The sequence below is a fragment of the Pseudoliparis swirei genome, chromosome 16 (genome assembly GCF_029220125.1).
Source record: "Pseudoliparis swirei isolate HS2019 ecotype Mariana Trench chromosome 16, NWPU_hadal_v1, whole genome shotgun sequence".
Taxonomy (NCBI): Eukaryota; Metazoa; Chordata; class Actinopteri; order Perciformes; family Liparidae; genus Pseudoliparis; species Pseudoliparis swirei.
The window spans coordinates 20,071,340-20,098,741 of NC_079403.1; the positions used below are offsets into that span (position 1 = coordinate 20,071,340).

The window sequence follows — 27,402 nt, forward strand, 5'->3', positions numbered from 1 at the left end:
ACAGCCAAGAGCAGTGGTCCTCAAACTAAGGCCCGCCTCCACATTTGGCCCGGCCCTCTGAACAATACCAGAGGCATTATGATTTTTTTTCAGTCTGGCCACGCAAATCCTAGACAAGCCCGTTATTTAGAATGGAATAAGAACTCTCTCTCTCTCAATCTCTTTTTCTCCTCTCTCTCTCTCTCTCTTCCCTCTCTCTCCTCTCTCTCTCCTCTCTCTCTCCTCTCTCTCCTCTCTCTCCTCTCTCTTCCATGACGTGGTCTATACTTCACGTAGGGACACATGACGCATGAATATGTTCACGTAGTTAAAGCGCCACCTAGTGGCTGAACTGGACTTTGTCGAATCCGCCCCAAACTTGTCGCTCGGTACAAGTCACGGCCCGAGTCGAGTCCGACCGGCGCGCCCGGGTCCTCGGCGCCGGCTCCTCGGCGCCGGCTCCCCCCGCCCGCGCGGGTGAGCGAGGACCCGTTCGACGCTGCTTGCAGCTTTAATTCCACTTTTTATTTTTGAACATTGGGGGCATATTGGGGGTATGTATCATATCCCAAAACTCACCAAATTTGGCAAGCTTGTCAGGCTTGGTGAAAATAGCCGGATGACAACGACGTCGAAATTCGGCTTTCAAAAATTGCTCTCTAGCGCCACCTGTAAATTTGACCGGCGACGCCCCTCACCCAGTATGTTCAAATGACTAGCTTTTTTTTTCACAAGTCCACTTGGACCTGCTCTACATAAAAGCCTCTCAGTACCCTAAGCTCCGCCTACTTAAATTTTCCACCATATTTTTTTTGGTGAAAACCACATCAGAGGCGTTTGCTCCGACATACGGGGTCCAATTCAAACCAAACCTATTGGAGATAATGATCATGGAAGCTATATCATCTAAGATCTATCATCGTATTTCAAATATATCATTCTGGTAAGGATCTATGGCCCAGCGAACATTTTAGGGGCGTGTCCTGTTTTGTAATGCTCATAACTTCAACACTATTGGGGGAAAAAAAAAACAGACTGTCAGGATATGTGCAGAGAGGAGCCTGGAACATTCACAGCAAATTTCGTGCAATTTAAACCGTAGGGGCGCTACAATAATTCACCAAAGTTGGCCGTCTTTTGGCGTCTTTTGCTTGAATTGGCCCTTTTCCACTTTTTCCCCATCGATTATTTCTCCCACAAAACGCCAACAGAATCGGCTAAAAATCAGTTTTATAGAATCTCAAGACTTGAATAATGAACACTGTGAAAAAAAACGGACTTTTCGTCCGTAGGAAATTTTCGGTTTTTTACTGCCAATAATTTTTTACTTTCCGTGATTTCTTTATGTTAAAAACTATTACTTAAACTCATCCAATACTTCCCCAAAAAATCATGTGTGATGCCAGTCAAGGCCTGAACACATTCACATGAAGAAACAAGCACATTTCTTCCAGGAACACCTATTGATCACCTATTGAAAAGTAAAATAACCATATTGATTTCTGTTTACAATATTCAATTAGGCAGCCCCGGTGCTACGTTTGACCTACATGTATAACGATGGGTAGGTATATGTAACACAAGTATACGGAAAGAAAAGTCTCTTGGCACCATGCTCTAAACTGTACCAGATGTCGCCAATATTGATTTCTGTTTCACTCTGTGCAAAGCTCCTCTCATTTCCACACAGGTACATTCACCTGCGTTTCATACTCCAGGCCTCACAACCTAAAGGATCGTTTTGATTTCCTCCATCACGTTTTGGATTTTATACCACAATGATCTAGGAGCACTAGCATATTAATATTCCACCATCATCACGAGCTAGACAGAGCCCGGAGGAGAACTATAATCATTTACAGGACATTAATATCACTAACTACATCACATTCGGTGGCAATAAGTACAGGTAGTAGGAAGGCCGGAGAAGGCCTCAGTTGAAACAGTGGGTAAAGTTCTTCTTCTGCCAATCTTCCCTTCGACTAAATTCGTTTCAATAAACATCTTATCTGGTATAATGATCAAGGGATAATAGGGACCTCTTTATCTAGTGCATTACCAGAAAATAGAGGGGCTTTAGGACCCACCGAAGAGTTTAATAAAACTAAAAGAATAAAGAAAAATTATAGAATTTAATTGCCTCACGATTTATTTAATCTTCTTTAACCAACAAACCCCTGACCTTTATGGGACATTAATTAAACCCCCTCCCCAACGAATAATATCACGTAATTTCACTTACCTGTGACAACCGGAACCGGAACTGGAAATAATCCCCGCGGAAAATAGCCCCCAGCTAGACGCTCGCTCCAATTCCCGTACCCGCACTCCGGACAAGGAAGGACACGGACTCGACTGAAGAATTATAACGGGTGAGAAGCCTTAACAACCGGACCAATATTACTGTTATATATAGGTTATTACCGGTGATTTAAATAGGTCCTTCGTTTCACCCGTTCCCCCGTGTTTTTAGCGATCTATTTCGTGTCACGGACCCGCTCCACAGACCGCAGGACGACACGGACGTGCTCCTATACTTTGATACGGGTAAGAATACTTTAGAACTACATACACACTATGACTGTCAGCCTCCTTAGACACTTTATGACCGAACAGATAATTTTAAAAGAGTCTATAGGGTCCGTTAAAGATTACGTTAGGGACGCCGTTTAGGTTTAGAAAAAAGGAAGGTTCGAGTGAACAGCAGCTGCGGACCTTTTTATGAAAACGTTTAATATAAAACCTTTATTTTAAGCTACCCCTCCGGCCTCACAAGCCAGGGGCTTGTATAAAAGAGACCTTAACCTGTTTACCACCTTAAAATAATTGGTTAACTTAATTTTAAACCGAGTTTTGGAGTTAAAATCAAAAAAATCTTTTTCTTCCTTCTCCCTCTGACGTCACGGCGCAGCCAGACAGGCGGTGCTAGGGGTGCAGCTACGGGGGGAGCTAGATTGAGATTGTAAACAGTGCCACGTGTGTTACTGCCCTGAGGGGACCTTTCCTCCATGTATATGTACATAGTCCTTTCCTGTGTGTGTGCCTGGGGGGGCCCTCTGTTGGGTTAGTTCTCACGCTGTACTTCATAAATAACATCGTATATGAATCCACCTAAGGTTTCTTTAGAATCATGACGTCTAATATATTTAAAAGGTGATCCTTTCAGACTTCTCACTGGGTTACATAACTCCAGGAATTGGTACTCCCTGGAGGGGCCCCTCGGGTGAGAGTGTCTAGTGATGGCCGAAACACTCTGAGACCCTGAGATCCACTACTGATGAATTGTACCTATTGGGGAGTCTGAAACCCACAGGATTACTTTTAATTACCTTTAATTAGTTCATTAAGTTATTCTGTAATCGGCAATGGTTTTTATCAATACAAATTAGGATTATAATACGGGGTTTTAAGAAGCAAAATTCAAGGTTCATGTATTAAGGTTATAAAGAACAAACTAAGGTTATAATACGAGGTTTTAAGAAGCAATATTCAAGGTTTATGCAGTAAGGTTATAAAAAGAAAATTCAAGGTCTATGAATTAGGGTTAAAAGTTCATGTCACAGTTCCACTTACCAATATTTCAGGATTTATACGGCTCAAATCACTTATACTTACCAATTCCACCGGATGACTCAACGGGTTTGATCCTACAGAGTCTTAAAATATTCCTATGAATCATACCAGTATTTGCTTTTTGAAGAGACCAATTGACACCATTATTGTTTCTGCAATTTTGTTTTCCAGATGACGCTGAAGAACCGTTACAAGCCGCTAACACCAGTCTGCTTCAGCAGCTTGGTTGAAATGGAGATTGGATGATGCACTGTGCCCAACTAATCATACACGTGATGCCTTGAGAGGTCGGGGTCAGATTGTGAGTACTCCTCTGTTTTCCTGATCCGATGTGAGGTCAAAGGTCAGGGATGTCTGTGTCCAGATTGTAATGCACTCCGAGACAAATTTGTAAATTGTGAAAATGGGCTATACAAATAAACTGAATTGAATTGAGACGTCAGTGCACAACTCAAGACGACAAGCATTTATGCATTTTACATCGAATTTACATGACGCGGTCTATACTTCACGTCGGGATACACGACGCATGAATATGTTCACGTAGTTAAAGCGCCACCAGTGGCTGAACTGGACTTTTGTCGAATCCGCCCCAAACTTGTCGCGCTCGTTACAAGTCGCGGCCCGAGTCGAGTCCGACCGGCGCGCCCGGGTCCTCGGCGCCGGCTCCTCGGCGCCGGCTCCCCCGACCGGCGCGGGTGAGCGAGGACCCGTTCGACGCTGCTTGCAGCTTTAATCTATGTATGTTTTTTAAGTTTGGAAACCACTGACAAATCATTTGTTTTACTTCTCAGATAAGTGCAGAGTTCATGCGCTTGGTTTCCTCTCATCTCCACCAGCATTGTTATGATGGACTGGACAAATATGTTCCAAAACTGCTGGAGCTGTACAGCATACCTGCGCCATCTGCTTTATTCCCTCAATGAACAAGTAAGGATAGCCTGATTTTACCCAATCCTTTGAGCCCTAAACCATCAGCAAAACGTAACATGGTAACACCAGTATATAAAGTGTCTAAGTGTATATACATTGTAATGCCTATCAGGAGACTATACTTTAACTTGTGTATCTTATGGAGTAATATTCCAAACCACAGTTAGCTTGTCAGATGCAAAGTGACACAGGAGCATCCCCAAGTGTTGTCAGAAAAAAGTAACATGGCTGTACTTCATTGCTGACAGTTTATCTTCTGTTGAGACTTCAAACCAGAAGAGAAGAGCAGCTGTTTTACTTGGACTTCCGCATTACCTGAGTGAGGACTCCAGCAGTTTCATCTCTGTGAGGTGTGTATAAATCAATGCACTAAAAATACAGAAAGTTTATAAAACTGACATTTTGTCTATCAAACTATGGCATGATAAACGAGAGAGATGGGGAGTGAGAGACAGAAGTCATATGCCTATGTATATCTCTGTCTCTGTGTGTGTGTGTGTGTGTCAAACTACAGTAAACACCAGTGTGCTGCTAACATTAAAGGTGGCAATAGTGATCACTTTAAAGGGAGTATAGTTCCATAGACGTAACCCTATGTCCTCCCAAACAAGAGTAGTAAATGAGGTTTGGTTAATGACATGGTTAGTTGCTAAATATTACATTTTAATTTCAGACTACCAGCTCAGAAGTGGAAGCAACAAAAGTGGACATTGGCCTGCTCATTGTTGCAGAGGATGGTGGAAGTGGGAAACAATTGCTGGCTTTGAACATTGTTGATGTCACTGTGGTGCTGGAGGAAAGAGTCATTGTGCAAGAGCTAAAGGATGTTCCCAAAGCCTTCGCAATGCTGATGGGACTCCTCTACAGCCTCAACATTGTATACCCTAAAGGACTAAAATATACCTTTGAAGTAATTCAAAAAGTGTTCATGGGCATCGGCAGTGCGACTTGTTCAGCCAAAGTCAATGGACTCCGGAACAAGATGCTTCAAGCATAAGCAAGTTGATAGCTATCACTTGATCTGATTCATACACATTACAATAACATAACACTCAAACATCATAAACACCACTATTAAATAAAAACACATCATAAACATAAACACAAGATAAACAAATGCATCATAAACACCACCATCAAAAGTTATGAATGTTGATGTCGCAGGATTTAATTTGCTCATTAAATTGTATTTTAAAAAGGCCTTTAAAAGTTGTTTAAATTGTGTTTCACATGTTAGCCTCTTGCATGTATATATTTCATGCTTTTAGTCCATTTTTGCTATGGTATTTGAATTAAATCGTATCGTACCATAAATTATCTTTAATCTGTTTAATCTCACATTTTAAGGCAGCCAGGTTACTCATTATTTTAAATTGAAGTAGCATTTTTTTTTTTGTGTAGAAAGATTAGTTTTAAGAAATGTGAGGAGTTAACTTCGAAAAATAAAAGGAAACACTAAACCTGAATGAAAACTGTACCAATATTCTCAATATTATACGTCTTTTTGAAGAAAACAAATTAATGTCAATGGTTTTATGTGTGTACATACATCTACTGATGCCTAATCTGGACACATCTTCAGTGATGTTCCTGGGATCATTGGACGTTTCGGGTCTTTCATCATACGCCCTCCTCCAGGTGACCCAGCCGGGGCTGATCAGACCCCAGCTTGTGTCCAGATGGCTAGCTAGCTACCACGACTCCCCTCTTTTGAGCCACAGCCATCTTGAGGCTCTCTCTGCTGCATCGGTGGTACTGCGGATGGCTCTCCTCTTTCCCTCACCCTCGATGCCTAAACTACTGAAGGCTCTGGCCAAGGAACGGGCTGCAAATCCTCTGCATCCACCTCCACAGGGAAACACCTTGCTCTCCAGCCAGCCTGCTGGAAGTCACGGACCAGTCCTGCGTACTTGGAGAGCTTCCTCTCAAAGGCTTCTTCCAAGCGATCTTCCCACGGGACTGTCAGCTCCAGCAGCACTGCTTGCTTGGTGGACTCAGACACAAGGACAATGTCTGGTCGCAGGGAGGTGACTGCAATATGGCTGGGGAACTTCACCTGATGTTCAAGGTCCACCAACAACTGCCAGTCTCTAGCAGACGTCAGGATGCCTGCAGATGATGTTCTTCTGGCAGGAGTTGGCTTGGTTTTCTTGGAGGGTCGGAACTGCTTTGCCCACGCCAGTCCTGCGCTGATAGCTTCAGCAATGGTCTTGGTCATGCCTCCACCTGTACCGACCATCTCCAAGTGCCCTTGTACAGCAACTGAGGATGTGTTTCAGGGTTCCTCGCTTGGAACACAGTGGGCATGCTGGTGTCTCTGCTATGCCCCATATGTGCAGATTTGACGGGCTTGGAAGCACGTCATACACTGCCTGGATGAGGAATTTGATGCGGTGAGGCTCGGCTTTCCAAAGCTCAGCCCAGGTCACTTTCCTTTTTTTTTTTTTTTTTTTAAATTCTCTTTTTATTCAGCTTTTCACATGTTTGCAATCATAGACAATACAGTGTACTCTGTACGCCTTCTGTAGTTAACCGTCAGATCACATTTAAATATTTTTGGGTAATACAGAGGCAGGCCTCACTGACCTTCAAGTAAACATGCTATAGCATAAAAACACACACAAAATAAAAATAAAATGAAAAAAAAAACAAAATTATGGGGTGAACCTGAAACTTATTCAAACAAGGGGGGTATTGAAATATAAAAAATATATATATATATATATATATATCATATATATATATATAAATAAAGAGTCCCTTCTAGACAAATGATGGTCGTATTGGTGTAACATAAATTATCCATTTTTCCCATCTAGACAAAAAGATTCCCTGTTGCAGTCTCAAAGCAAAGGTTATCCTCTCCATCTTAAAAATGTCATACACAATATCAATCCACTCATCCAAAGTAGGTTTTCCTGGTTTTAACCACATTCTGGTGATTGCCTTCTTGCAAGCAGCACTCAGGATTCTAAACAGATATCTGTCTTTAGAGGAAAACATTTCTAGTGGTAAAACACCCAAATATAACGTTTAATTTAAATGAAATATCCACCCGAAAAACTTTTTCTAACACTCCATGAACCTGCTGCCAGAAAGGACTCAAAGATGTGCAAGACCAGAATATATGGAAATGGTTTGCCATAATGCATCCACACTGTCGCCAGCATGCAGAGGAATTAGTGTAATGTCTCTTCTGAGCTGGAGTAATGAAAAACCTTATGAGGTTTTTCCAACAAAACTCTCGCCATGAGGTTGAACTTGACGTTTTCCATTGCATCTCACATAAATTCTCCCAGTCTTCTTCCTCCAGAACTAAATTTCCTTCCCTTTCCCATTTTTCTTTTACATACAGCGAGTTACCTTTTGTTTCTTGTAAACTCCTATAGATTTTTGAAACAGCTTTCTTGTTGGAGCCCTCAAGATAGGCATCTTTAAAAACTTTTAACAAAGTGTTATCCCAATGCACTTGTAGGTTTATAGGTTCAGTTCACAGCCCTCCCCCGTCTCCTCCACACATCACACCTCCCAAACACCTCCTCCCCCTCTGTCCCCCCTGCTGAGCTGCACATCCACCGAGCCCTCAATAACAATGGGCTCCTCTACCCTCCCCCCTCTCCCTCTCTCTGTGACGACTGACCAGGTGAGAAGACAGCTGGAGAAACTACACCAGCGCAGAGCTGAAGGTCCTGATGGCATCAGCCCCAGGGTCCTAAAGACCTGCGCCACCCAGCTGTCTGGTGTCCTGCAGCGCCTCTTCAACCTCAGCCTGAGGCTGGGGGAAGTCCCGGTGCTGTGGAAGACGTCGTGCCTGGTCCCTGTCCCAAAGAAGTCAGCACCATCTGGCCTCAACGACTACCGACCGGTCGCCTCACCTCCCATGTGATGAAGGTGCTGAGAGGCTGGTCTTGGCCCACCTCCGGCCGCAGGTGAAATCATCGTTGGACCCTCTGCAATTTGCTTACCAGCCTCATGTGGGAGTGGACGACGCCATCATCTACCTGCTGCAACGAGCTCAGTCGCACCTGGATGGAACCGGTGTCTCTGTGAGAGTCACTTTCTTTGACTTCTCCAGTGCATTTAACACCATCCAGCCGCTGCTGCTGAGTGAGAAGCTGCGGGTGGCGGTGTGGACGCGTCCACCATCTCCTGGATCACTGACTACCTCACAGGCAGACCACAGTTTGTCAGAATGGGCCGTGTGCTGTCTGGAACGGTGGTCAGTGATGTTGGAGCCCCACAGGAACTGTTCTGTCTCCTTTCCTCTTCACCCTGTACACCAGTGACTTCCAGTACAACACGGAGTCATGCCATCTGCAGAAGTACTCTGATGATTCTGCAGTGGTCGGGTGTATTAGGGATGGACGGGAGGAGGAGTACAGGGCAGTGGTGAGTGACTTTGTAAAGTGGGCCGATGAGAACCACCTGCGGCTGAACGTGGCCAAGACCAGAGAGATGGTGGTGGACTTCAGGAGGAAGGCGACAGCTCCTACACCTCTGAGTGTCCTGGGAGTGGACGTGGACATGGTGGAGGAGTACAAGTACCTGGGCGTCTCCATCGACAGCCGACTGAACTGGAAGGCCAACATCAACGCTGTGTACAAGAAGGGGATGAGTCGACTCTTTTTCCTGAGAAAGCTTCGATCCTTCAACGTGTGCAGCAAGATGTTGGAGTTGTTCTACCAGTCGGTTGTGGCCAGTGTGCTGCACTTTGCCATTGTCTGCTGGGGGAGCAGCATCGGAGCCGGTGACACCAGCCGTCTTAACAAACTGGTTAGGAAGGCTGGCTCCATCATCGGCTGCCAGCTGGAGCACCTGGAACAGGTGGTGGAGAGGAGGACGTTGAAGAAACTGGTGTCCATATTGGACAACCCGGACCACCCTCTCCACCACCTCCTACAGGGACAGAGGAGTTCTTTCTCCAGACGTCTCCTCACGCTCCGCTGCCACAAGGAGAGATACAGGAGAACATTCCTGCCGACGGCTATGAGGCTCTACAACAGTTCACCTCTTGCCAGATCACCCTAACCCTTCTTATATTTTGTGTTTTGGTTTTTTATTCTTGTGTGTTGCTGCTACTGACTCGACAAATTTCCCCTTGGGGATTAATAAAGTATATATCTATCTATCTATCTATCTATCTTGTATGCTCTCCCTCTGTATTTTATCAATGTAATGTCGAACTTGAAGGAACCTGTAGAAATCATCACTTTTCAGATCAAACTGCCCCTTCAGATTCTGAAAGCTGTTCATGGACCCCTTGTGAAGAAATGTGCAGTAGGCTGTCAGGCCTTTTGAAGACCAACACTTGAATCTTGCATCCCATTTTCCAGGTAGAAATTCTGGATCATACACACACCATCTTAAAACCTTTACAGCCTCCCTCAAGTGTTTTTGAGTTACCAGTCTATTCCACACCTTAAGCGACAGACAGATCCATGGGTTTTTCAGTTTGATTAGTTTATTCATCAAGACCTTATCCCCAATCGCAGCTTGAATTGGAAATTCCTCTGATATAGCACTCTCCATCTCCTTCCACCTAGCAACGTACTTTGGATTGCACCAGCATATTAATGGTCTCAATTGAGCCGCAATATAGTAATCCTTTAAACATGGGAGTGCGACACCACCCTTGTTTTTAGCCAATTGTAGACTCTGATATTTAAATCTTGGCTTTCGTCCCTGCCAAATGTACCTTGAGATAAGTTTATCCCATTCCTGAAATTGTTGGTCAGATAGTTCCAGTGGAAGGGACTGGAAGAGATACAGCAGTCTCGGCAAAATAACCATTTTAACCGATTCAATGCGTGAAATAAGACTGAGAAAAGGAACAAGGTCCCATCTCCTTATGTCTTCCCTAATTTTTGGTTCAAAGGTAGATAATTAAGTAAAAAAAGTTTTGTCAAATCTATTGGAATATTTACTCCCAAGTACTTAATGGATTCAGCATCCCACCCAAATGTATAGTTTTTCTTCATATTTACTGAGGAGCAGTACTTAAAACTCAGAATTTGTGTCTTCAAAACATTCAATTTATATCCAGAGAAGGATCCATATTGTTCTAAAGTTGAAAATAACTGGACCAGAGATTGTTCTGGACTGGATAGATACACCAATATGTCATCAGCAAATAAAGAGATCTTTTGCTCCACCCCATTCATTACTATTCCCTTGATACTGTTATTTTGAATAATCCACTGGCTCAGAGGTTCGATAAAGATCGCAAACAAGAGAGGGCTAATTGGACAGCCCTGTCTCGTTCCCCGCTCCAATGGGAAGGAATTTGAAACGGCTCCATTAATTTTGATTCTCGCCCTGGGTCTATCGTATAAAGCCTGTATAGTTTTATAAAGCTACTGTGAAATCCAAATGTGTCTAAAATTCTAAACAGGAAGGTCCAATTTACACAATCAAATGCTTTTTCTGCATCTAACCCAACTAATACTGCTTCCAAATTACTTTCAGTTATATGGTTAATTATATGTAGTGACCTTCTGATACTATCATGGGTTTGTCTTTCTTGTACAAATCCTGTCTGATCAAGGCTAATAATTTGTGGTAATAATCCCTCTATTCGTTTGGCTAGTATATGGGTAAAGATTTTGTAATCCTGGTTCAACACGCTAATTGGCCTAAAATTACTGCATTCAGTTTTATCCTTTCCTCTTTTGAAATAAGGGATATGACTGCCTCCTTCCAGGAGGGCGGGATAATGTTCTCCTTAAGTACCCAGTTAAAGGTAGACTGCAACATAGATACCAATGACCCTTCCATCACCTTGTACCATTCCGAAGGAAACCCGTCTGGGCCTGGGGCCTTATTTGATTTAAGATGTGCTATAGCTAAGCTAATTTCTTTCTCTGTTATTTCAACTACCATCTGACTTCCTGCTCACTAGTCAGTTTAGGCAGATGTACCCCTTGAAGAAAGCCTCCATTTTCTCCCCATCAATTTGAGGTTGGGAGTATAGCTTTCGATAATATCCTTCAAAACAATTTTGTATTTCTTTTAGTTTATACTGTATGGAATTAGTAATAGGATTTCTAATTTTATTAATTGAATTCTCTGCTTGTTGTTCTTTCAGCCTATAGGCTAATAATTTACTGGCTTTTCCTCCTCCTTCATAGTATTTCTGTTTGGTGAAAATTAACTTTTTGTATATCTTTAGTGTAAATCTCATTTATTTCATTCCTTTTCTTTTGGAGCAATCCTCTTATTGTCTGATCATTTGAATCTTTATGATTTTGTTCCAATTGTTTTAATTCTCCTTGTAACTCATCTAACTCTTTTGCTTGGCTCTTTTAAAGCGAGCACTGTATCCAATTATCTGCCCTCGAAGCACAGCTTTACATGCGTCCCACAGTATTGGAGGGGAAACTTCACCATTATCATTTTGTTCCAAGTACTCAGTGATATCCTTCTTCATTTGGTCCCTCATATTATTCAGTAAATATGTATTTAATCTCCATAACGTGTTTCTTTGATCCTGCTCCAGATTAAATTTTAAATAAATAGGGCAATGATCTGAAAGGTCCATGATCCCCATGTCGCAGCCCCCCACCCTGTGCAAATCTTTACCAAAGGTTAGAAAATAATCAATCCTTGAATAAACCAAATGTGGATTAGAAAAAAAAGTATAGTCCCGCTTTGAGGATTTATTTCTCTCCAGACATCTACCAAACCAATATCCTCCATTGCCAATTTGAATTTCTTGTTTATCAGCTTGGGCTGCCTAATATGCACATTTGAAGAGTCCAGTATAGGATTCAATCTTATGTTTAGATCACCCCACAGATTAGGACCCCTGAGTTTCTGCTATAATTAAATCAAATATCTGTTTAAAAAGTCCAATCTGAATTAGGCGAGCATAAACATTCAGAAGGGAAACCAATGAACCATCTAGATTTCCTCTTACTAATATATATCTCCTCTGTGTCCTTTTTTTCAAACGTGGGTTCAAAACTAATATTATTGGAAATTAATATTACCACCCCCCTCCTGTGGCCAGCCGCATATGATGATGAGTACTGATGTTTAAAGCCTAGTCTTCTTAATTTAGCATGCTCTGTATCCGATAGATGCGTTTCCTGCAAGAAAGCCACCTCAACTTTATCTCTTTTTAGTTTAGTTAATATCTTACTTCTCTTGATGGGGTTTACAAGACCATTCACATTATATGTTGCCATTTTAACCACTTGCATTCAGAGTTTAATTAGGACAATATTAGTAATAAATACCAACCCAAGTTATTACAGGTAACGAAAGATTTATCATAGGTAACACCCCAAAGACTGCAAAGAACTGCAGCAAACACTGTAACAAAATAAAAAAAAAGGAAAAAAAATAAAAAAAAGACTTCCAACTGTGGGGTCATCATATTGACCCTGATTAAGCCCTGATGGTGATAGGGCTCTAAAGTAAAGCCTCCCCACCTGTAAAGTGGGAGAGGGCCTTCATATCCTACTTCCATGTTGTTATCCATCTGTCGGCTGCATGGCTGAAGATTAATACCCCGACCCTTTCAGAATATTCTGAGTTTTATAGCCTGTACATTGTTTCTTTATTGTGCAGAACGTGATTATAGTCTTAAATCTCTCTTGTAGAAACCAGCTCTTCGGCTTCCTCCACTGCAAACAAGAACTCACCCATTTGTCGGGAAACAGCAGCTTTCAGTTCACTTTCATTCACGCTGAGTCCTTGTGCCTAAAGGCCGCTAGCTTCTCCTTGTAGTTGACGTTCCTGGCGGCTCTGTCCAGGGTCCCCGGTCTCTTGCTGGTGCGCCAGGTCATTCGCTGGATCTGTTCCAAAAGTGAATCTGGGTGCTTAATGACCGACACCGGGAGCCCCCTCTTTGCCATATCCTCAGTCGCTTCCTCCGCCGATCCGTATACGACAATTCCCTCCTCATAGAAGACTCTGAACCTGGCCGGAAACGGGGTTTGAAATCTTATCTTCCTCTCCCTCAGGACCATTTTCGCTTCTACATACGCCTTTCGCTTTCTCAAAACATCAGGCGCATAGTCGTGATCCAGGTTAACCTTCCTTTCGAGATGTTGAAATCCTCGCTTTTGCCAGGCTAGTCTCAGCAATTCTTCTTTCGTCCTGGAGCTTGACATTTTGACGACGATAGACCTCGGTGAGACTTCCCCAGGCGGCTTCGGCATCATGGCGCGGTGCGCTCTCTCAACTTGTAGTTCAAAGGTAGCCGGGAGGTCCAAACCTCCTCAGCAAAGCCTCCACAAAGGTTCCCATCGACGGGGAATTATCCTCCGCTCCCTCTTTTACGCCGTGGATTCGGATATTTTCCCGTCTTGATCGACCTTCCAGGTCCGTTAGCTTAGCATCCAGATGCACCTGTAGTTGTAGCAGCTCCGTCACCACCTCCTCCGCCACCTGTAGCCGTGTTTCCGTCTCTTCAATCCGCCCTTCTGCCTCGGCAATTCTCGTGTTAGTCTTGTTTATTTCTTTATGAATCTCTTTCAGCTGCTGGCCGTTATCTTTCCTGAACTCTCTCAATTCTTTCAATATGAGGCTCATGTCCGCTCTCCCCGTTTCGTCGTCTTCGAGGTGCGTTGGAGTGTCGTCTTCCAGCACCGCGCTGCTAGCAGAGGAAGCTAGGCTAGCTCCGTCACCGTCAACTAACTCAGTCTGCATTGGTTTTTTACTCTTTTTTGGAGGCATTCTCAAGACCAACGCTCTTTAGCCAAACTTTAAAATAAATGTTGTATATATTCTGGTTGTAGTTGGTAATTTTTAGCTCCGAATGTCGGGAGCACGATCTTTAACCAGCCATCGCGTCGCTCAGTCTCAGGTCACTTTCCTTTCAACCACATTCTCCCACCTCGTCCAAGCTCCCTGTTGCTTCATTCCCACTGCCTTGCAGGTTCTCGTCTCCTCCACTGCTGCTCTCAACTCCTCCTGAACAAGTCGTCGCCCTTCCTTCCCCCTGGTGTTCATTTGGGGAGTTGGAAAAGATCCTAGCCCTGCTCGACCTCGTGTGACCACTCCCACCAGGCTCCTGTGACGCAGCCTTGCATCTGCCTCTTGAACGGCTTCCTCTGCCCTCCATTTCCTGCCAGTCCTCACTTGGATCCCTGCTTTAGCCACCTTTGGATCGCTTGAGTCCCTGTACTGAACCACTTCTCTGGCTCTAGTTACCTTGAATTCCTCCTCCAAGGATTTGAAAGGCAGTCACAGTTTGTTGGTGTTCCCGATGAGTGCAATACTGCTCAGGCTCCTTGGTAATCCAAGCAATCTCCGGAGGCGTTTGCTGACTTTCCTCTCCAAGGTCTCAACTGTTGAGATAGGGACCGCGTAGATAAGGAGGGGCCACAGGATCCTGGGAAGAATGCCATGTTGGTAGACCCAGGCTTTAAACTTCCCAGGTAGGCCTGACTTGTCCACTGAGTTCAGCCAGCCATCCAACTCAGTGCAGGTCGACTGGATAGATGTTGTGTCTCTCAGAGAGCAGTCACAAACCTTGCCCAAGCTCTTGACTGGCTTCTCTGATAGTTGGAATGGCTGTGCCTGTGATGTTAAAACGGAACTTGTCTTCCACCTTCCCTTTCCTCAGCACCATTGATCTGGATTTGGCAGGTTTGAAACACATCCGGGCCCACTCCACCAGCTTCTCAAGTCCCTTCAGAATCTACCGGCAGCCTGGGACTGATTGTCAGGACTGTGAGGTCATCCATGAATGCCCTGATGGGTGGTTGCCGTTGTCCGGAATTTATGCGAGGCCCTCTGCACTCTGGCTCAGCAGACTTAGTGAGCATGTTCATGGCTGGGGAGAACAATGTCCTTAAAAAACACCTACACAGTAAAATCTACAGCCATGAACTCTTTCAGCTTTATTTCAACAACAGCTTGAGTAAGATGCCCCTTATTGTTGGTGTTCATTAACAGAGTTTTAAAACAGGTGTCAGAAGTAGGCCTCCCAAACTTTCTAACCGTTCTTGATTTTTCACGGCGCTATTTTTTTAGGTCGACGGTAAGTGTCTTTTAGTCACCTATTCAAGTCAGTATTTGGCATTTCAACGAAAGCATCAGTTTAGAATACCTTCATATTGTTGACTCGCCATATTCCAACTGTCTTTGCATTTTAAAATGACAACTTGGAATGGGTTAAGATAACAGAGCTTGGAACTAGCTAACGGTAAATTGCGGCCAAAGTGGCAATGGGATGAAAAGAGATATATGGAGAGGATATCTGAGGTGTGCTTGTCAGAGTAGTGTTGTTGCAGCATATTTACTTTTACTTTAATAGAACATTTTAATCTGATACATCATATTATATATATTATTTTATGAGATCTGTCAATTTAGCTGATCTCAGGTCTGCTGACTCGTAGCCACGCCTCTATTTTGACTCGTTAAACATAATGGGTGAAGCTACAGCAGGATTGAAGCTAACCTTTTTTGCATTTAAGCTACTAGCTACTATTTAGAGACAAGCTAACCGTGCAGTGTGCTAAAGTCGGTACATCAGAGAACCGGTGTTACACCCCTACTGTTTCCCTACGCGCGTGTGCATTGTGTTCTCTTAACATCTGCAGCGGTGCTCTCGCTCACCAGATGAGTCACACAATCAAACATATTGCTGGAGATCTTCAAGCAACATTTCATATCCATTTCGGCGATTACGATTGTATAAGTGAGCAGTGCATCACAGCCACTGTTACGTCCCGTGACTGAGACGGCCCTGTTCCAGGAAGAGGGTGGAGCTATGTCTTTCAGGTCTGGCACACCTGGAGCAACACCTGGGAGGCATCTCCTAATCCAGTGATTTTCAACCAGTGTGCCGTGCGAGATAGTCAGCTGTGCCGTGGGAAATTATCTAATATCACCTAATTAACAATTGTCGGTAGGGCTGCAACAATTCGTTGTGTCGCGCGATTATTACGGCACTCAATAAATCGCGGAGTATAAAAAAAAGTAGAGTTGAGCGCAGAGCGGCGCAGGAGAAACAATAGCGGAGGGAGAGGACAAAACACTGTTGAGAGCCAATCAGCGCTGAGCTGCTCCGCTGTTGGTGAATCTAATTGGCTGCTGCGGCGCTGGAAGCGGAAGTCATTCACGAGTCGGTGTGACATTCACGGAGCTTTGTGCGCCTACGGGTGATGTAATGAACCCAGACACCAGGGCGCTACATGTTACGACGTGTGGGGCATTTCCACAAGAAGTATAACGTAGAAAAAGTGGTTAATTATTCCGTGGCGGATGGCGGAAAATATTTTTCCACGGAGATAAGCCCCACCCCCTCACCGTGTGACACGTATGACGCGTTTAACCCACAAACAGTCGGCTGAGTAAACTCAGGCGAGTAAAGCGCTGTCAGTCTGTTTGTGACAGGGTTCATACACATGCTGACCAGTGGCTCTCCAGGACCTTTCCATGACTTTAAAACAAATTTCCATGATTAAACATTTTGTGAAAACTCTGTCTGTACATGAACAAGTGAGAAGATCTAGTATTTAAACTAACAATGAGAATTCCAAAGCATACCGTATATATTCCGTGTAAAATAACATTTGAATACAACACATTTTCATTACTTTTCCAAACATTTTGGGATTTAATATTTTTCAATTCCTTTCCTTGGCCTGGAAATAGCCATTTAAAAATTCCATGACTTTTCCAGGTTTTCCATGACAGTATGAACACTGTTTTGAATAAAGGGTTGAAAATTACAGTTTTTATTTTTTATCCGATTAATCGAAAAAATAATGATCTTCCTTTGAGCAGTTTTTGGGTATCTGTTGCCAACGAGCTCCCCATTCTGGCCAACAAAGCTATTTTGACATTGCTCCCGTTTTCAACCACATATCTGTGTGAGCTGAGCTTCTTAAGCTTGACTGCGATAAAAACAAAAAACAGAGACAGAGCTGTTGAGGAAGAGCTTCGTGTGTGTCTTTCTACCATTACTGCCAGGATATCCATTTTGTGTCCATCGAAACAGGCCTAGGTTTCACACTAAGTGAGTAGAAATACTTTTAGAAATTATATTATTAACTATATACATTATATGTACTGTGTTAGAGTGTCATTTTGGTTGGTGTTGTGCCCCAGGATTTTGTAAATGTAAAAAATGTGCCGCGGCTCAAAAAGGTTGAAAATCACTGTCCTGAAAACAAGTGTCTCCGTCTTCACCTCTGAGCTTGACCATTCTGTGGCATGGTGCCTAAGTGTAGGCCACCATTTGTGTGTTTTGGGGTCAATCTGTGTAAGGGTTCTCTGCCATTTTTGTTGTTTCCTTTCTCCTGTTTTGTGGTAAAACAGGGAGCTCAGTATTGTTTTTCATTTCACCACGGTAGTTCAGTGTGACCTTTTGTTTTCGCATTGGGGTTTTGTTGTGTTGGCCTTGGAGACCCTGACGCCTTTTGTTTCCGTTTTAGTCTACCCTTTGTTAGGCCTTATCTCCGCTAAATAAATTCCTTCTTTTGCTTAAGTATTTCATTGTTCGCCTCATTTGTTCCCCCCTTAGCTGTATCCCTTATTATTTGTATGTTACAGCCTGTGCACCCCTAGACAACCGAGAGGCCGTAACAGCCACGTATGACGAAATACATTTTAGAAAAAATAAAACGATCGCACCGACCTGGGTTCGATCTCTTTTGTGCAAAATGAGAATGCACTCAAAAGACGCACAGTCTATGCGCTGCGCCACCAGATATTAGTTTCAACCCAAGTAATTTAGATAGTCATCCATTACGTCACATATTTTTATGTTTCATGGGAACAGTTTGGTCGAGGGGATCTGAAACAACTGGTTATGTTGAATTAGACAATTTACTAAAGCAATATGTAAATTAGGATTTACTAATATACCATAACTTCATATATGTTGTTATAGAATGTGTGTTATTGTTTAATAATTTACAATATTGTTTGGTGAATGTCTGGATTATTATTTAATGGATTACTGTAACTGCTAAAATGAATCTTTCTGTGTGAAAGGAGCAGATCACGTGCAGCAAGGGATCCCCTTCCCCCGACATGGAGAGACCCAATTCATGCGAATTGGGGCTGGAAAGGAAGTTCACACCTGGCTCGGAGCGAAGGGGGTAGCAGACAGAGGCATCCTGAGGACCCCTGCGATGCCATTCAGAGCAGGGGACAGAACGACGCAGAGGAAGATGGAGAGATGACTTCAAGTGTTAAGAGGCGTGGACACGCTTTCAACACCGACGGACAGATGGCTCAGCCAATGAGTGGATTAGGACTAATGTTTTACCTAGACAGGTTAACCAATGAGAAGAGAATATCTCCCCTGGGGCCGGGATGCCCGGGAGGTATAAAAACAGATGTTGACCAGAGAGACAAGGCTTTTGGCCTTTGGATGACGGCAGAGATGCACTGCATGCAGGTTAGCTGCATGTAGGCCGTGATCATGTGAGAAGCCCTCAGCTGAGGATTAGATTTAGTGAGCTTGACTTCCGTTAAGACAGTTAACTGCTTTGGCAGTCTGGACGCAGTGATTCATGCTCCCTCAGCTGATTTATACTCTGTATCTGAACAGTTATTATCAACGATTGGTAATACTTTTTATGAAACACATTTTATTAGAACTTTTCGACTCCGGACATTTTCTTCGGTTCAGCACCAGGGGATTTCTGAATACTTAAGTTACCTTGGGCGGATATTCAAATACTTCCAAACATGTTGAGCGATGCTTGTATCAATAATATTCAGACATCATAAAACAAAAATAATATTGATAAACTTTATTTACATATTACAAGAGTTTAGAAAATGCTTCACAGCTGTCACATCTTGCAATCACAATTCTAATCAAACAATCACAATACGAATCAAGCAAGTACTTTAATTAAAAACATCTATATAAAAGGAAAATGTGTCACGGAAAAAAAGGGAAAATGGATCCACTCATGGTGAAAGAATTGCTTCAGTTCAAGCAAACCAATGCATACCCTTCAAATAAAATAAAATGAGCGCTACATACTTAAAAGGGCAGTTACCAGCTGATAGGTAAGGCAAACAGCGTGATATTTTTTCATTCACCTAGTTTTTTTATATCATTTAAAATGTTGTCACTGTAATCCCTAGATGGCGAACCCTTTTATCAATGCAGAAGAAAACAGGATGAGCAGCGGCATCATCTTTCAAAAGTTGTGCTCTCGCCAGTAGAGGCCAATGCTCCATTTGTGGAGTTCCACACCAGTGACATCGGGGCTCACTGAGGTGGACATAACCCTTGATGCAATTCTTCAAAGATATTACTGGCCTGGCATGAAGGCTGACATCCAAAAATGGGTGTGTTTAATCTTTTGCTCTCTTTTTCTGGGGCGCTTATAATATTTTCATCGTCAATATAGAGCGTCAATTGTTTCACTTTATTAGATTGCCCAGAGAAAAAGTAATTGCATCAAGGAGAAAATACAGTACAAACCCATAAAGGTAAATACACATTCAATTTAATATGATGTATTGTAGTCTTCTTGGCGTTTAGCTTTGGTTTCCATTCTCAGGTGACAGCCATTTGAGTTGGTCGATATGGACCTTGTGGGAAAGCTCAAATGCACCAAAGATGGCTTCCTGTACATTTGTGTAATGGTCGATTATTTTACTAAGTGGATGGAGGTTTACCCCCTTCGAACTAAAAAAGCAGATGAAGTGTCAGACTGTGTCATTGATTTTTTTTACAAGTATGGAGCCCCAAAAAGAATCCTGACCGATCGAGGTAAAGAATTTGTCAACAAAGTATAAGTAGTTGTATTACTGTCTTTTTGGTCACATCAACAATTGACAAGTCACCATGTAATAATCCTCTTGTTTCATTTTCTAAATCAAACTTGATTTGTGTGACAAACTTGGCATTGCCAGAAGTCTCCCTATCACCCTCAGACTAACGGCTTGGTGGAAAAGCTCAACAAAAAAAAAGGAATTCAAAAGGATGAATTAATTTTTTTCCCTCCAATTTAAGGGTTTTGAAAAAAATGGTGCAGGACCATTTCGCTGATTGGGATGAATACATAAAATCAACTGTTTTTGGCCTCCGTACTAAAAAACAGTTGACAACGAAATATTCCCCATATTTCTTGATGTATGGGAGGGAGGCCCGTTACCCCTCTGAAATTCCAATTAAGTGTCTGGTATGAGCTCGATGGTGTTTTGAGCCCTCACCGGCGCCTTCCAGGCAGCCGCTGCCTGGAAGGCGCCGGAAGGTGGTCCCGCCCCCCAAAACTCTGATCCAATCAATGCGCTACCCCCACTTGGAGCGGAGCGCATATTCAAATCCACTTTTTGGAGCGCATTGCATATTCAAACCCGCGCATTTGGAGCCAAACCCACTTGGAGCGCATTTGGAGCGCATTTAACCCACTTGGTTCAACAATTTCAAAGGTACGTAGCTATTTTTGGGCCGGCTAATGTTGTGGTAATGTTATTTCAACCTGCTAGCTAGCAGATAGATTGTGCTAATCTTAGCTGTGGTAATGTCATTTCTACCTGCTAGCGAGCTAAATCTGGTTAAAACATTAGGTAACAAAGTAAGATTAATTACTGCAGATTAATCACTGTATTTGAGTGATTGTTAATGGTTAGTGGTTATCTTTCAAATGATGCCTGTGAGGCACTTGACGTTGAGACTGGTTGACTTCCAGGCTGCTTTGGAATAAGGATACCTCTGAGGCAGCCACCAGTTTTTGGATAACTCTGAGGCATCATAGGTAGTGTTGACTGCCAGGCTGCCTAGTTTTAGATACCTGTAAGGCATCTAGACGGACATTAAGAGGGGCTGACTCCCAGGCTGCTTACTAACACTGGTTAGCTCTCAGGCAGCCAATTGGCTTTGGATGCCTGTGAAGCACTTGATGTTGAGACTGGTTGACTGTAGACTGATATCCCTTAGTTAAATTGTCCTCATGCCTCCTCATACAGATAGGCCTATTGAATAAATCTGCCAGATTATTTTTAACATTGCATATGCCTAACATTGTGATTATTTTTAACATTGCATATGCCTAACATTATGTGATAATACTAATCACACTCATATTGCCTTTCTCTTTCAGTTTATGAAGAAATGGCGCCCAGGAAGGGTAAGGTTCAACCTAGACCTACTTTAATGACTAAAAAAAGTCTCTTTCACACTGACATTTAACAATGACTTCAATAATTCCCCCAAAAATACTTATTAGTTCCTTGCAATGTCTTTATACAGTAGGACGGAAGCGGAAGGCCCTGCAGGTGTCAAAAGGTGGTAAGTTATTCTTTATCTTGCCATCTGGACTCGAGTACTACAACACTAGTTCATCTCCTCATATAGCAAATTTGGTTACCTCTTGTTACTTTATAGGACCATCTGCAAAGATCCCAATTTTCCACCAGTCACCACTGGTTGGTGGAGCCTCCGCCCCAGCCCCAACCCCATCTAGCCCTGCTGCTCCATCCACCCCTCCTGCTCCATCCACCCCTCCTGCCCCATCCGGCCCTGCTGCTCCATCCACCCCTCCTGCCCCATCCGGCCCTGCTGCTCCATCCACCCCTCCTGCCCCATCCGGCCCTGCTGCTCCATCCGGCCCTGCTGCTCCATCCACCCCTCCTGCCCCATCCGGCCCTGCTGCTCCATCCACCCTTCCTGCCCCATCCGGCCCTGCTGCTCCATCCACCCCTCCTGCCCCATCCGGCCCTGCTGCTCCATCCACCCCTCCTGCCCCATCCGGCCCTGCTGCTCCATCCACCCTTCCTGCCCCATCCGGCCCTGCTGCTCCATCCACCCCTCCTGCTCCACCAAGCCCTACTGCCCCATCCCAGCCGGCATTTCAGAATGTCCACAGCCTGTTGAGGACATGCTCGGGGCATCGGAGCAAAAGGTGAAGTGCACAGCTAGGCATAGGTTTCTTCAAGACAGGTTTATATTTTTAGTAGTAGTGTGGTAGTAACAGTGCTGAGACCATGTTTCAAATATATTTTCCTTATTTGTCTGTTTCAAATGTTATGATTGCCCAAAGTCAGCTGATCAGTTAGATTTCATGGAATAGAATTTTGACAAAACAACTTTAAAGAGAGGGGTTCTAAATAGACTGGCTGGTTGAATAAAGCACATTTTAACACATTCAATTAATGAAAAACAAGTAGATATGTTTAGGGATGATAGACAACATGTTATAGAATAATAATTGAATCAAAACCCAATTTCACCAAAATACTGAGTTTCGATTTCACTCTAATCTCAAAAATGTCCCTTTTCACCATGTGACTGGTTTCCCCAGAGCCCATCACAGTTTTGGGTTATAGGAACATCTGTTGGGATGGCAGTAAAGACAGAAGGGCTATGTACAGACATTACATGTGTACTGTACTGTACTGTATGTAAAGAAGATGAAATCCTAATATTGTTACGAATAATATTGTTGAAACATTGAAACCTTCTTTGAGTGTGACTCAGAAATTATTTTTACAAAGATACCAGATAACGGTGGAGGAGATCAGGAGGAGGACTGCTCCACCTGAGAGCATGTCCATAAACACCCTCACTGCGCTCCTGAGAACCGACAAAAATTTGAAGAGGGACCTCAGGGAGCAGCTGCAGGAGGTCGGGGTGACTCCGGGCACAGTGACCAAAGTCACCTCACTGTGCTCAAAGCTGTCAGAGGGTACAGTTCAATTCTACTCACTATTCTTGTAACGGCACTTTTTACATACATTTATATCAAGAAAGAACTTCAGAAAGCCAGCTCCAAACTATTACACCCCAGTGTCAATAAGTGTTTCATTGTCACATTGGTATGTGCATCAAATCTGAATTTAATACTGTGTTCGTGTCATGATATGTCTTTCCCATTTTTGTTAAGGCGAAGCCAAGGACCTGTGCTCCTCCGTCGGTGCTCTGGCTGCCAGGAGCATCGAGTTTAAAGAAGTGGCCATGCTGCCGGCATCAGACCCCACTGTGGCCACAGGGAGAGCCACGGAGTTCAAGTAATTTGCAATATTCCACATCCTATATCTGGGCTCTGACAGGTTTAATAGACATTATTTATCCTGAATTTATGTTTTTATCTTTTCCTCCAGACAACAGCTCCAGCACCTCGCCAACCAGGTGAGGTCAAATGAGCAATTTGACCTCCTCACGCACACCTTGGGGCCAGGAATGGTAGAGGTGGTGGTGGATGTTTTTAAAAAGTGTGTTGATACATACATTGACAATATTAACAATTAACAATTTGTTGTGTTCATTAATTAAATATCTTCATGTTCTACATCACTGTGTATGTGTCGTGAATTGGAAGTGTATTGAACTTGGCATCTTGATTTAACTAGTCTGATAATTTAGCTAGCTGGGCCTGAAATCGCATGGTGTAAATTACAGATCCGACATGTTAGGCATATGGATTAAGGCAAATAGTCATGGTAACACAATATGTCAACACTAATTTCTACAGCTTCACATAAGGGTTTATTCCAGTAGAGTGTTACAAGTTACCCCAACTTACATTAATTATTTAAAAAAAATGTATCGTCAGAGGACACACACATGATGGAGGAGAGACATGACTGATGGGGTGTGACATATTCTTTATTGAAAATAAAGGCCAAGTACAACCCTCATACACACAGTAAAATGGTAAAAACAAAATTTCACACGCAAACAGCTTAGTTTACCAAGCACTAAGGATGGCAGAATTTAATACACGATAAATATTATCTAAATATTTTATTGGGGCAGTGTGGGACAGGTCGGGAAACTGGGGAAAGACTAGTTACGGGTTCGCTGTCTTCGCCTGCGCTTAAATGCCCCGTCGTGATGGACAGTTTGTATCTGCCGCTTGTTGTGGTCTGTCTTTGAATAGTTTGCAATTCGTCTTTTGCTAAGTTCAATGTGTTTCCTGTATTTGTGCAGTCGCTCAGTCTTTCTTTTGTTAAAGACCGTTTTGAAGCGGCCAAAGGCGAGCTGGTGTGTATGTTTCACTGCTGTATAAAGGTCAAGTGATGGCTGATACTCCTCTGACTCACACCAATTCCTCAAATCATAAATCATGTCCTTTATGCAGTATTTTGCCTGGTGAACTGGTGGCTCACTCTCTGTTTCTATATTTTCCTGGTCCACAGTTGTGGTTGGCTGTGAGGCAGTGGTTGACAGTGTTGATTCACTAATTTTGTTGGCCACCAACAGACACACACATACTTCCCCATAACTGCTTGCCAAGCAAGAACACTGCTGTTTTGCAAGATTCACAATACCCACATTTTCTCCATTTTGCACCATCACTGTTGTCTCATCACTCACAAAACTGTTGGTTGCACATAGCATATTTGCTGTGTCTTCTCTGAGTGCAGCTGTGTCAATCAGACCATCAGACACCATCTGAGCTAACACTATGTGTTTACATTTCTGACCTTGTCCATTGACTGGACACTGGCAAACACTGTACAGTAAGTCAACTTCATAAAACACATCAGGCTTGCTTTCTGAGGGTACACTGAAGCGGGCCTCAGACAAATACTGGATGTTTTGGTCGAGCCCATGAGACCGCATCCTTTCAGCTGATATGACACTTTCTTGGGATCCTTTTGTGGGGGCTCGACCAGCATTAACGAGCTCATCAAGTTGGCTGAACAAAACACAAGGGCAAGGGTAATCATTGTCAGCATAATTTAAATTAAATTTAAAGATTAACACTTAGGATTAACCATGAATCATATTGCGTTTAACTTCCTAAATATGAAAATACACAGACTTACCTGTAGTACTTCACCACATGGTTATGGAGGATTAGTAGTAGGTCATCCAATCTTTTGTTGCAATATCCTCCAAGGAAATTGTATTTCAATCCGTTGAAAAACCTTTGAATTATGCAATTAAATGTCAGAAAAAAACATATATCCATAAGTAATAATTTCACTCATGAATCTATAACTATTCAAAAGTGAAGTTTCCTCACCTCTCCACAACATTGTTGGTCTCACTTTGGTGGTGGAAAAACATTCGGCCAAAGTTGGCCCACATAGCCCCACACTGCAGCCAGGTCTCTCTGAGGTATTTTGACACTCTGGTCGCCCCTGTTGCTGTCTTGATTTGTTCAAGGACTCTCTTAGCAGTTTCATGGAATACTCTCCTACAAAAAAGTGAAATTAAGTAAAAAGTCAAGTGAAATGCAATTGCAATTATGCAATTGGAAAGAATATAGTTGAGAGCTCCTCATTAATCTGACATTCCATTAGTCCAACCATACACTAGACCTGTGATTAGAGTGGCTAGGGTCTGGAAATGGTGTAGTGTAGTTACTAGTCTTGTGTATGGTCGGACTAATGGCATGTCGGACCAATGGGATTTCAGACTAATGACACAGCCCAGTAACATCCCAATTTTTTTAACAACCCTTTTTCATCAAATCATGGATATTTTCACATTTACTCTATATGTTGTTTGCCTCTTTGACCCACGCCTGTAAATAGCAAAGGGCATTTTATATGCATAATGAGTTGTTGTGGATTGAAGAATTATGGAGGGGGAGATTTCCAGACAGACTTTGAACATTCATATATAACTGTATGTTGAAAATATCTTTGGGTTGTGAATAGAAGCTTTCCATTTGTTCAAGATAGTAATCCAAATGGAATTTGGAAATTTGCAATGACAGCTGTGTCAAACGTTTTTCGAAAAGGTGTGAAAAGACAGAAAAGAGCACTCAACTGTGCGACATTGCTTGAGAGAAAATATTCCTTGAACGATGATGTTTCTCACAGCTGGATCTTGGACATGGCCTCCATCTTGTTTAACAACCCAACGGTGGATTGCCTACATGACAACAACATTAACATTTAAGGAAGTACTGATGAATGGTCAGATCTTTTTAAAAGTCCTATCAGCCTTTTATAAAGTGCATTTAAACCCTGTGTAAAAGAATATTCTTTTTCATGGTTTGATAACAGTATTGGCCCTGTGAACTTATTTGGTTTATTAGACATACCTGAAGTACATGAAACCAGCAAAGCAACACAGATGCATGTGGAAAGACAGTCTTGATTGCCTTGATTTCTTTCTGATCCCGGTCAACCATAACACACCTGGGAATGGAAACAGGACAGTAAGCTCAATGAAATCATAATAAAATGTAAGACGATAGTGATGTGGCTTTGCAGAGTGTAAATAACAATTGAAGTATGTTTTCAACAAGAAAGGGAAGTCTTTTACAGGACTTTTTTTAATTGCTTACCTTGGTGTGAGATCTGCTGCCTCTTTAAGCTTTGTAAGACACATCTCTAAGATTGAGGATGTCTCTTGACTCAAAATAAAAAATGACAGGTATTCCTTTGCCCTCATCATTTTTTACCATGACAGCATAAAAAGCAAAGCCATACTGGGTGACACTTTTATAGGTTGCATCCAAAAAAATCATCTTCCCTCCAAATTTTTTCAGCTGCTCAAGCTGCCATGCTGAACTGTAGACAATGATGAGGGGTTGTTCTTCACTATGTGACAGTGGTTGATACAGTAAAACACTGTCTTTCAGGTCAGCCTTCATGAGTTTTTCCACTGATATGCAGTCATTGCCATCCAAATGTATGTATTTGTTGAAGCTTCTTCTGATTCCGACAATGTCCTCTGGAGTGACAAAGTATGTTCTGTCCACAAGGTTGGTCTTTCCAAGCCTCTGTGACCAGTCTGTGGCTTTCAATAGAATGGCACTATTAGAGACCCCTTTGGAAATACAGTCGTGAATGAATTCAACCAAATCCTCATTGATGCGATTGGTTGCATTTTCTTCCATATTAGTGATGTCATGGCCACTGTGTTCGCACATTTCTCTGACAATACAACCTCGAAAACTGACTGAGCTTACGAACTGAAAGGACACATACGCTGGACAAGAATTTGCCCTTGTCTTCATTGGATCTCCTGTTGACGATCCGGTTGCATGGTGGGATCGCTCACACCTCCACTGAATGACATTT

The 27,402-nt window shown here is 42.9% G+C and overlaps 1 protein-coding gene, 4 long non-coding RNA genes and 1 pseudogene across 13 annotated transcripts in view; 3 read left to right on the forward strand and 3 right to left on the reverse strand.

Annotated features, from left to right (window-relative positions):
• Window positions 1-3,987, forward strand: part of LOC130206481 (uncharacterized) — a 30,580-nt gene extending 26,593 nt beyond the window's left edge. For 7 of the 9 annotated variants that reach the window (XR_008834114.1, XR_008834112.1, XR_008834115.1 and 4 more), the window contains 3 exons: window positions 1,670-2,351; window positions 2,453-2,526; window positions 3,724-3,987. This is a non-coding gene — a long non-coding RNA (uncharacterized LOC130206481). The remainder of the gene's footprint in view (window positions 1-1,669; window positions 2,352-2,452; window positions 2,527-3,723) is intronic. The other 2 variants (XR_008834111.1, XR_008834113.1) reach the window with 2 other exon arrangements.
• Window positions 3,988-4,352: 365 nt separating this feature from the next.
• LOC130206488 (uncharacterized) lies at window positions 4,353-5,782 on the forward strand. Its single transcript, XR_008834125.1, has 3 exons — window positions 4,353-4,482; window positions 4,734-4,835; window positions 5,159-5,782. It is a non-coding gene; the product is annotated as an uncharacterized LOC130206488 (long non-coding RNA).
• A 360-nt stretch (window positions 5,783-6,142) lies between these two features.
• On the reverse strand, window positions 6,143-17,660 carry LOC130206671 (uncharacterized; annotated as a pseudogene).
• A 3,790-nt stretch (window positions 17,661-21,450) lies between these two features.
• Window positions 21,451-21,914, forward strand: LOC130206485 (uncharacterized). The gene is made up of 3 exons (XR_008834122.1): window positions 21,451-21,545; window positions 21,668-21,706; window positions 21,803-21,914. It is a non-coding gene; the product is annotated as an uncharacterized LOC130206485 (long non-coding RNA).
• Window positions 21,915-23,958: 2,044 nt separating this feature from the next.
• LOC130206477 (uncharacterized) lies at window positions 23,959-25,546 on the reverse strand. Its single transcript, XM_056434483.1, has 3 exons — window positions 25,389-25,546; window positions 25,189-25,290; window positions 23,959-25,058 (listed from the first exon to the last, which is right to left on the reverse strand). The coding sequence occupies exons 1-3, from the start codon at window positions 25,451-25,453 to the stop codon at window positions 24,203-24,205; spliced, it is 1,023 nt and encodes a 340-aa protein (XP_056290458.1). The 5' UTR covers window positions 25,454-25,546; the 3' UTR covers window positions 23,959-24,202.
• Window positions 25,547-25,635: 89 nt separating this feature from the next.
• On the reverse strand, window positions 25,636-26,750 carry LOC130206484 (uncharacterized). The gene is made up of 3 exons (XR_008834121.1): window positions 26,664-26,750; window positions 26,418-26,514; window positions 25,636-26,245 (listed from the first exon to the last, which is right to left on the reverse strand). It is a non-coding gene; the product is annotated as an uncharacterized LOC130206484 (long non-coding RNA).
• Window positions 26,751-27,402: the final 652 nt, after the last annotated feature.

Coding starts and splice junctions, on each gene's coding strand:
- LOC130206477 (XM_056434483.1), bottom strand. CDS start 25,453: ATGTGGGCCAACTTTGGCCGAATGTTTTTCCACCACCAAAGTGAGACC. Junction 25,291..25,388: donor ACCAACAATGTTGTGGAGAG/GTGAGGAAACTT, acceptor CATAATTCAAAG/GTTTTTCAACGGATTGAAAT. Junction 25,059..25,188: donor CATGTGGTGAAGTACTACAG/GTAAGTCTGTGT, acceptor TGTTTTGTTCAG/CCAACTTGATGAGCTCGTTA.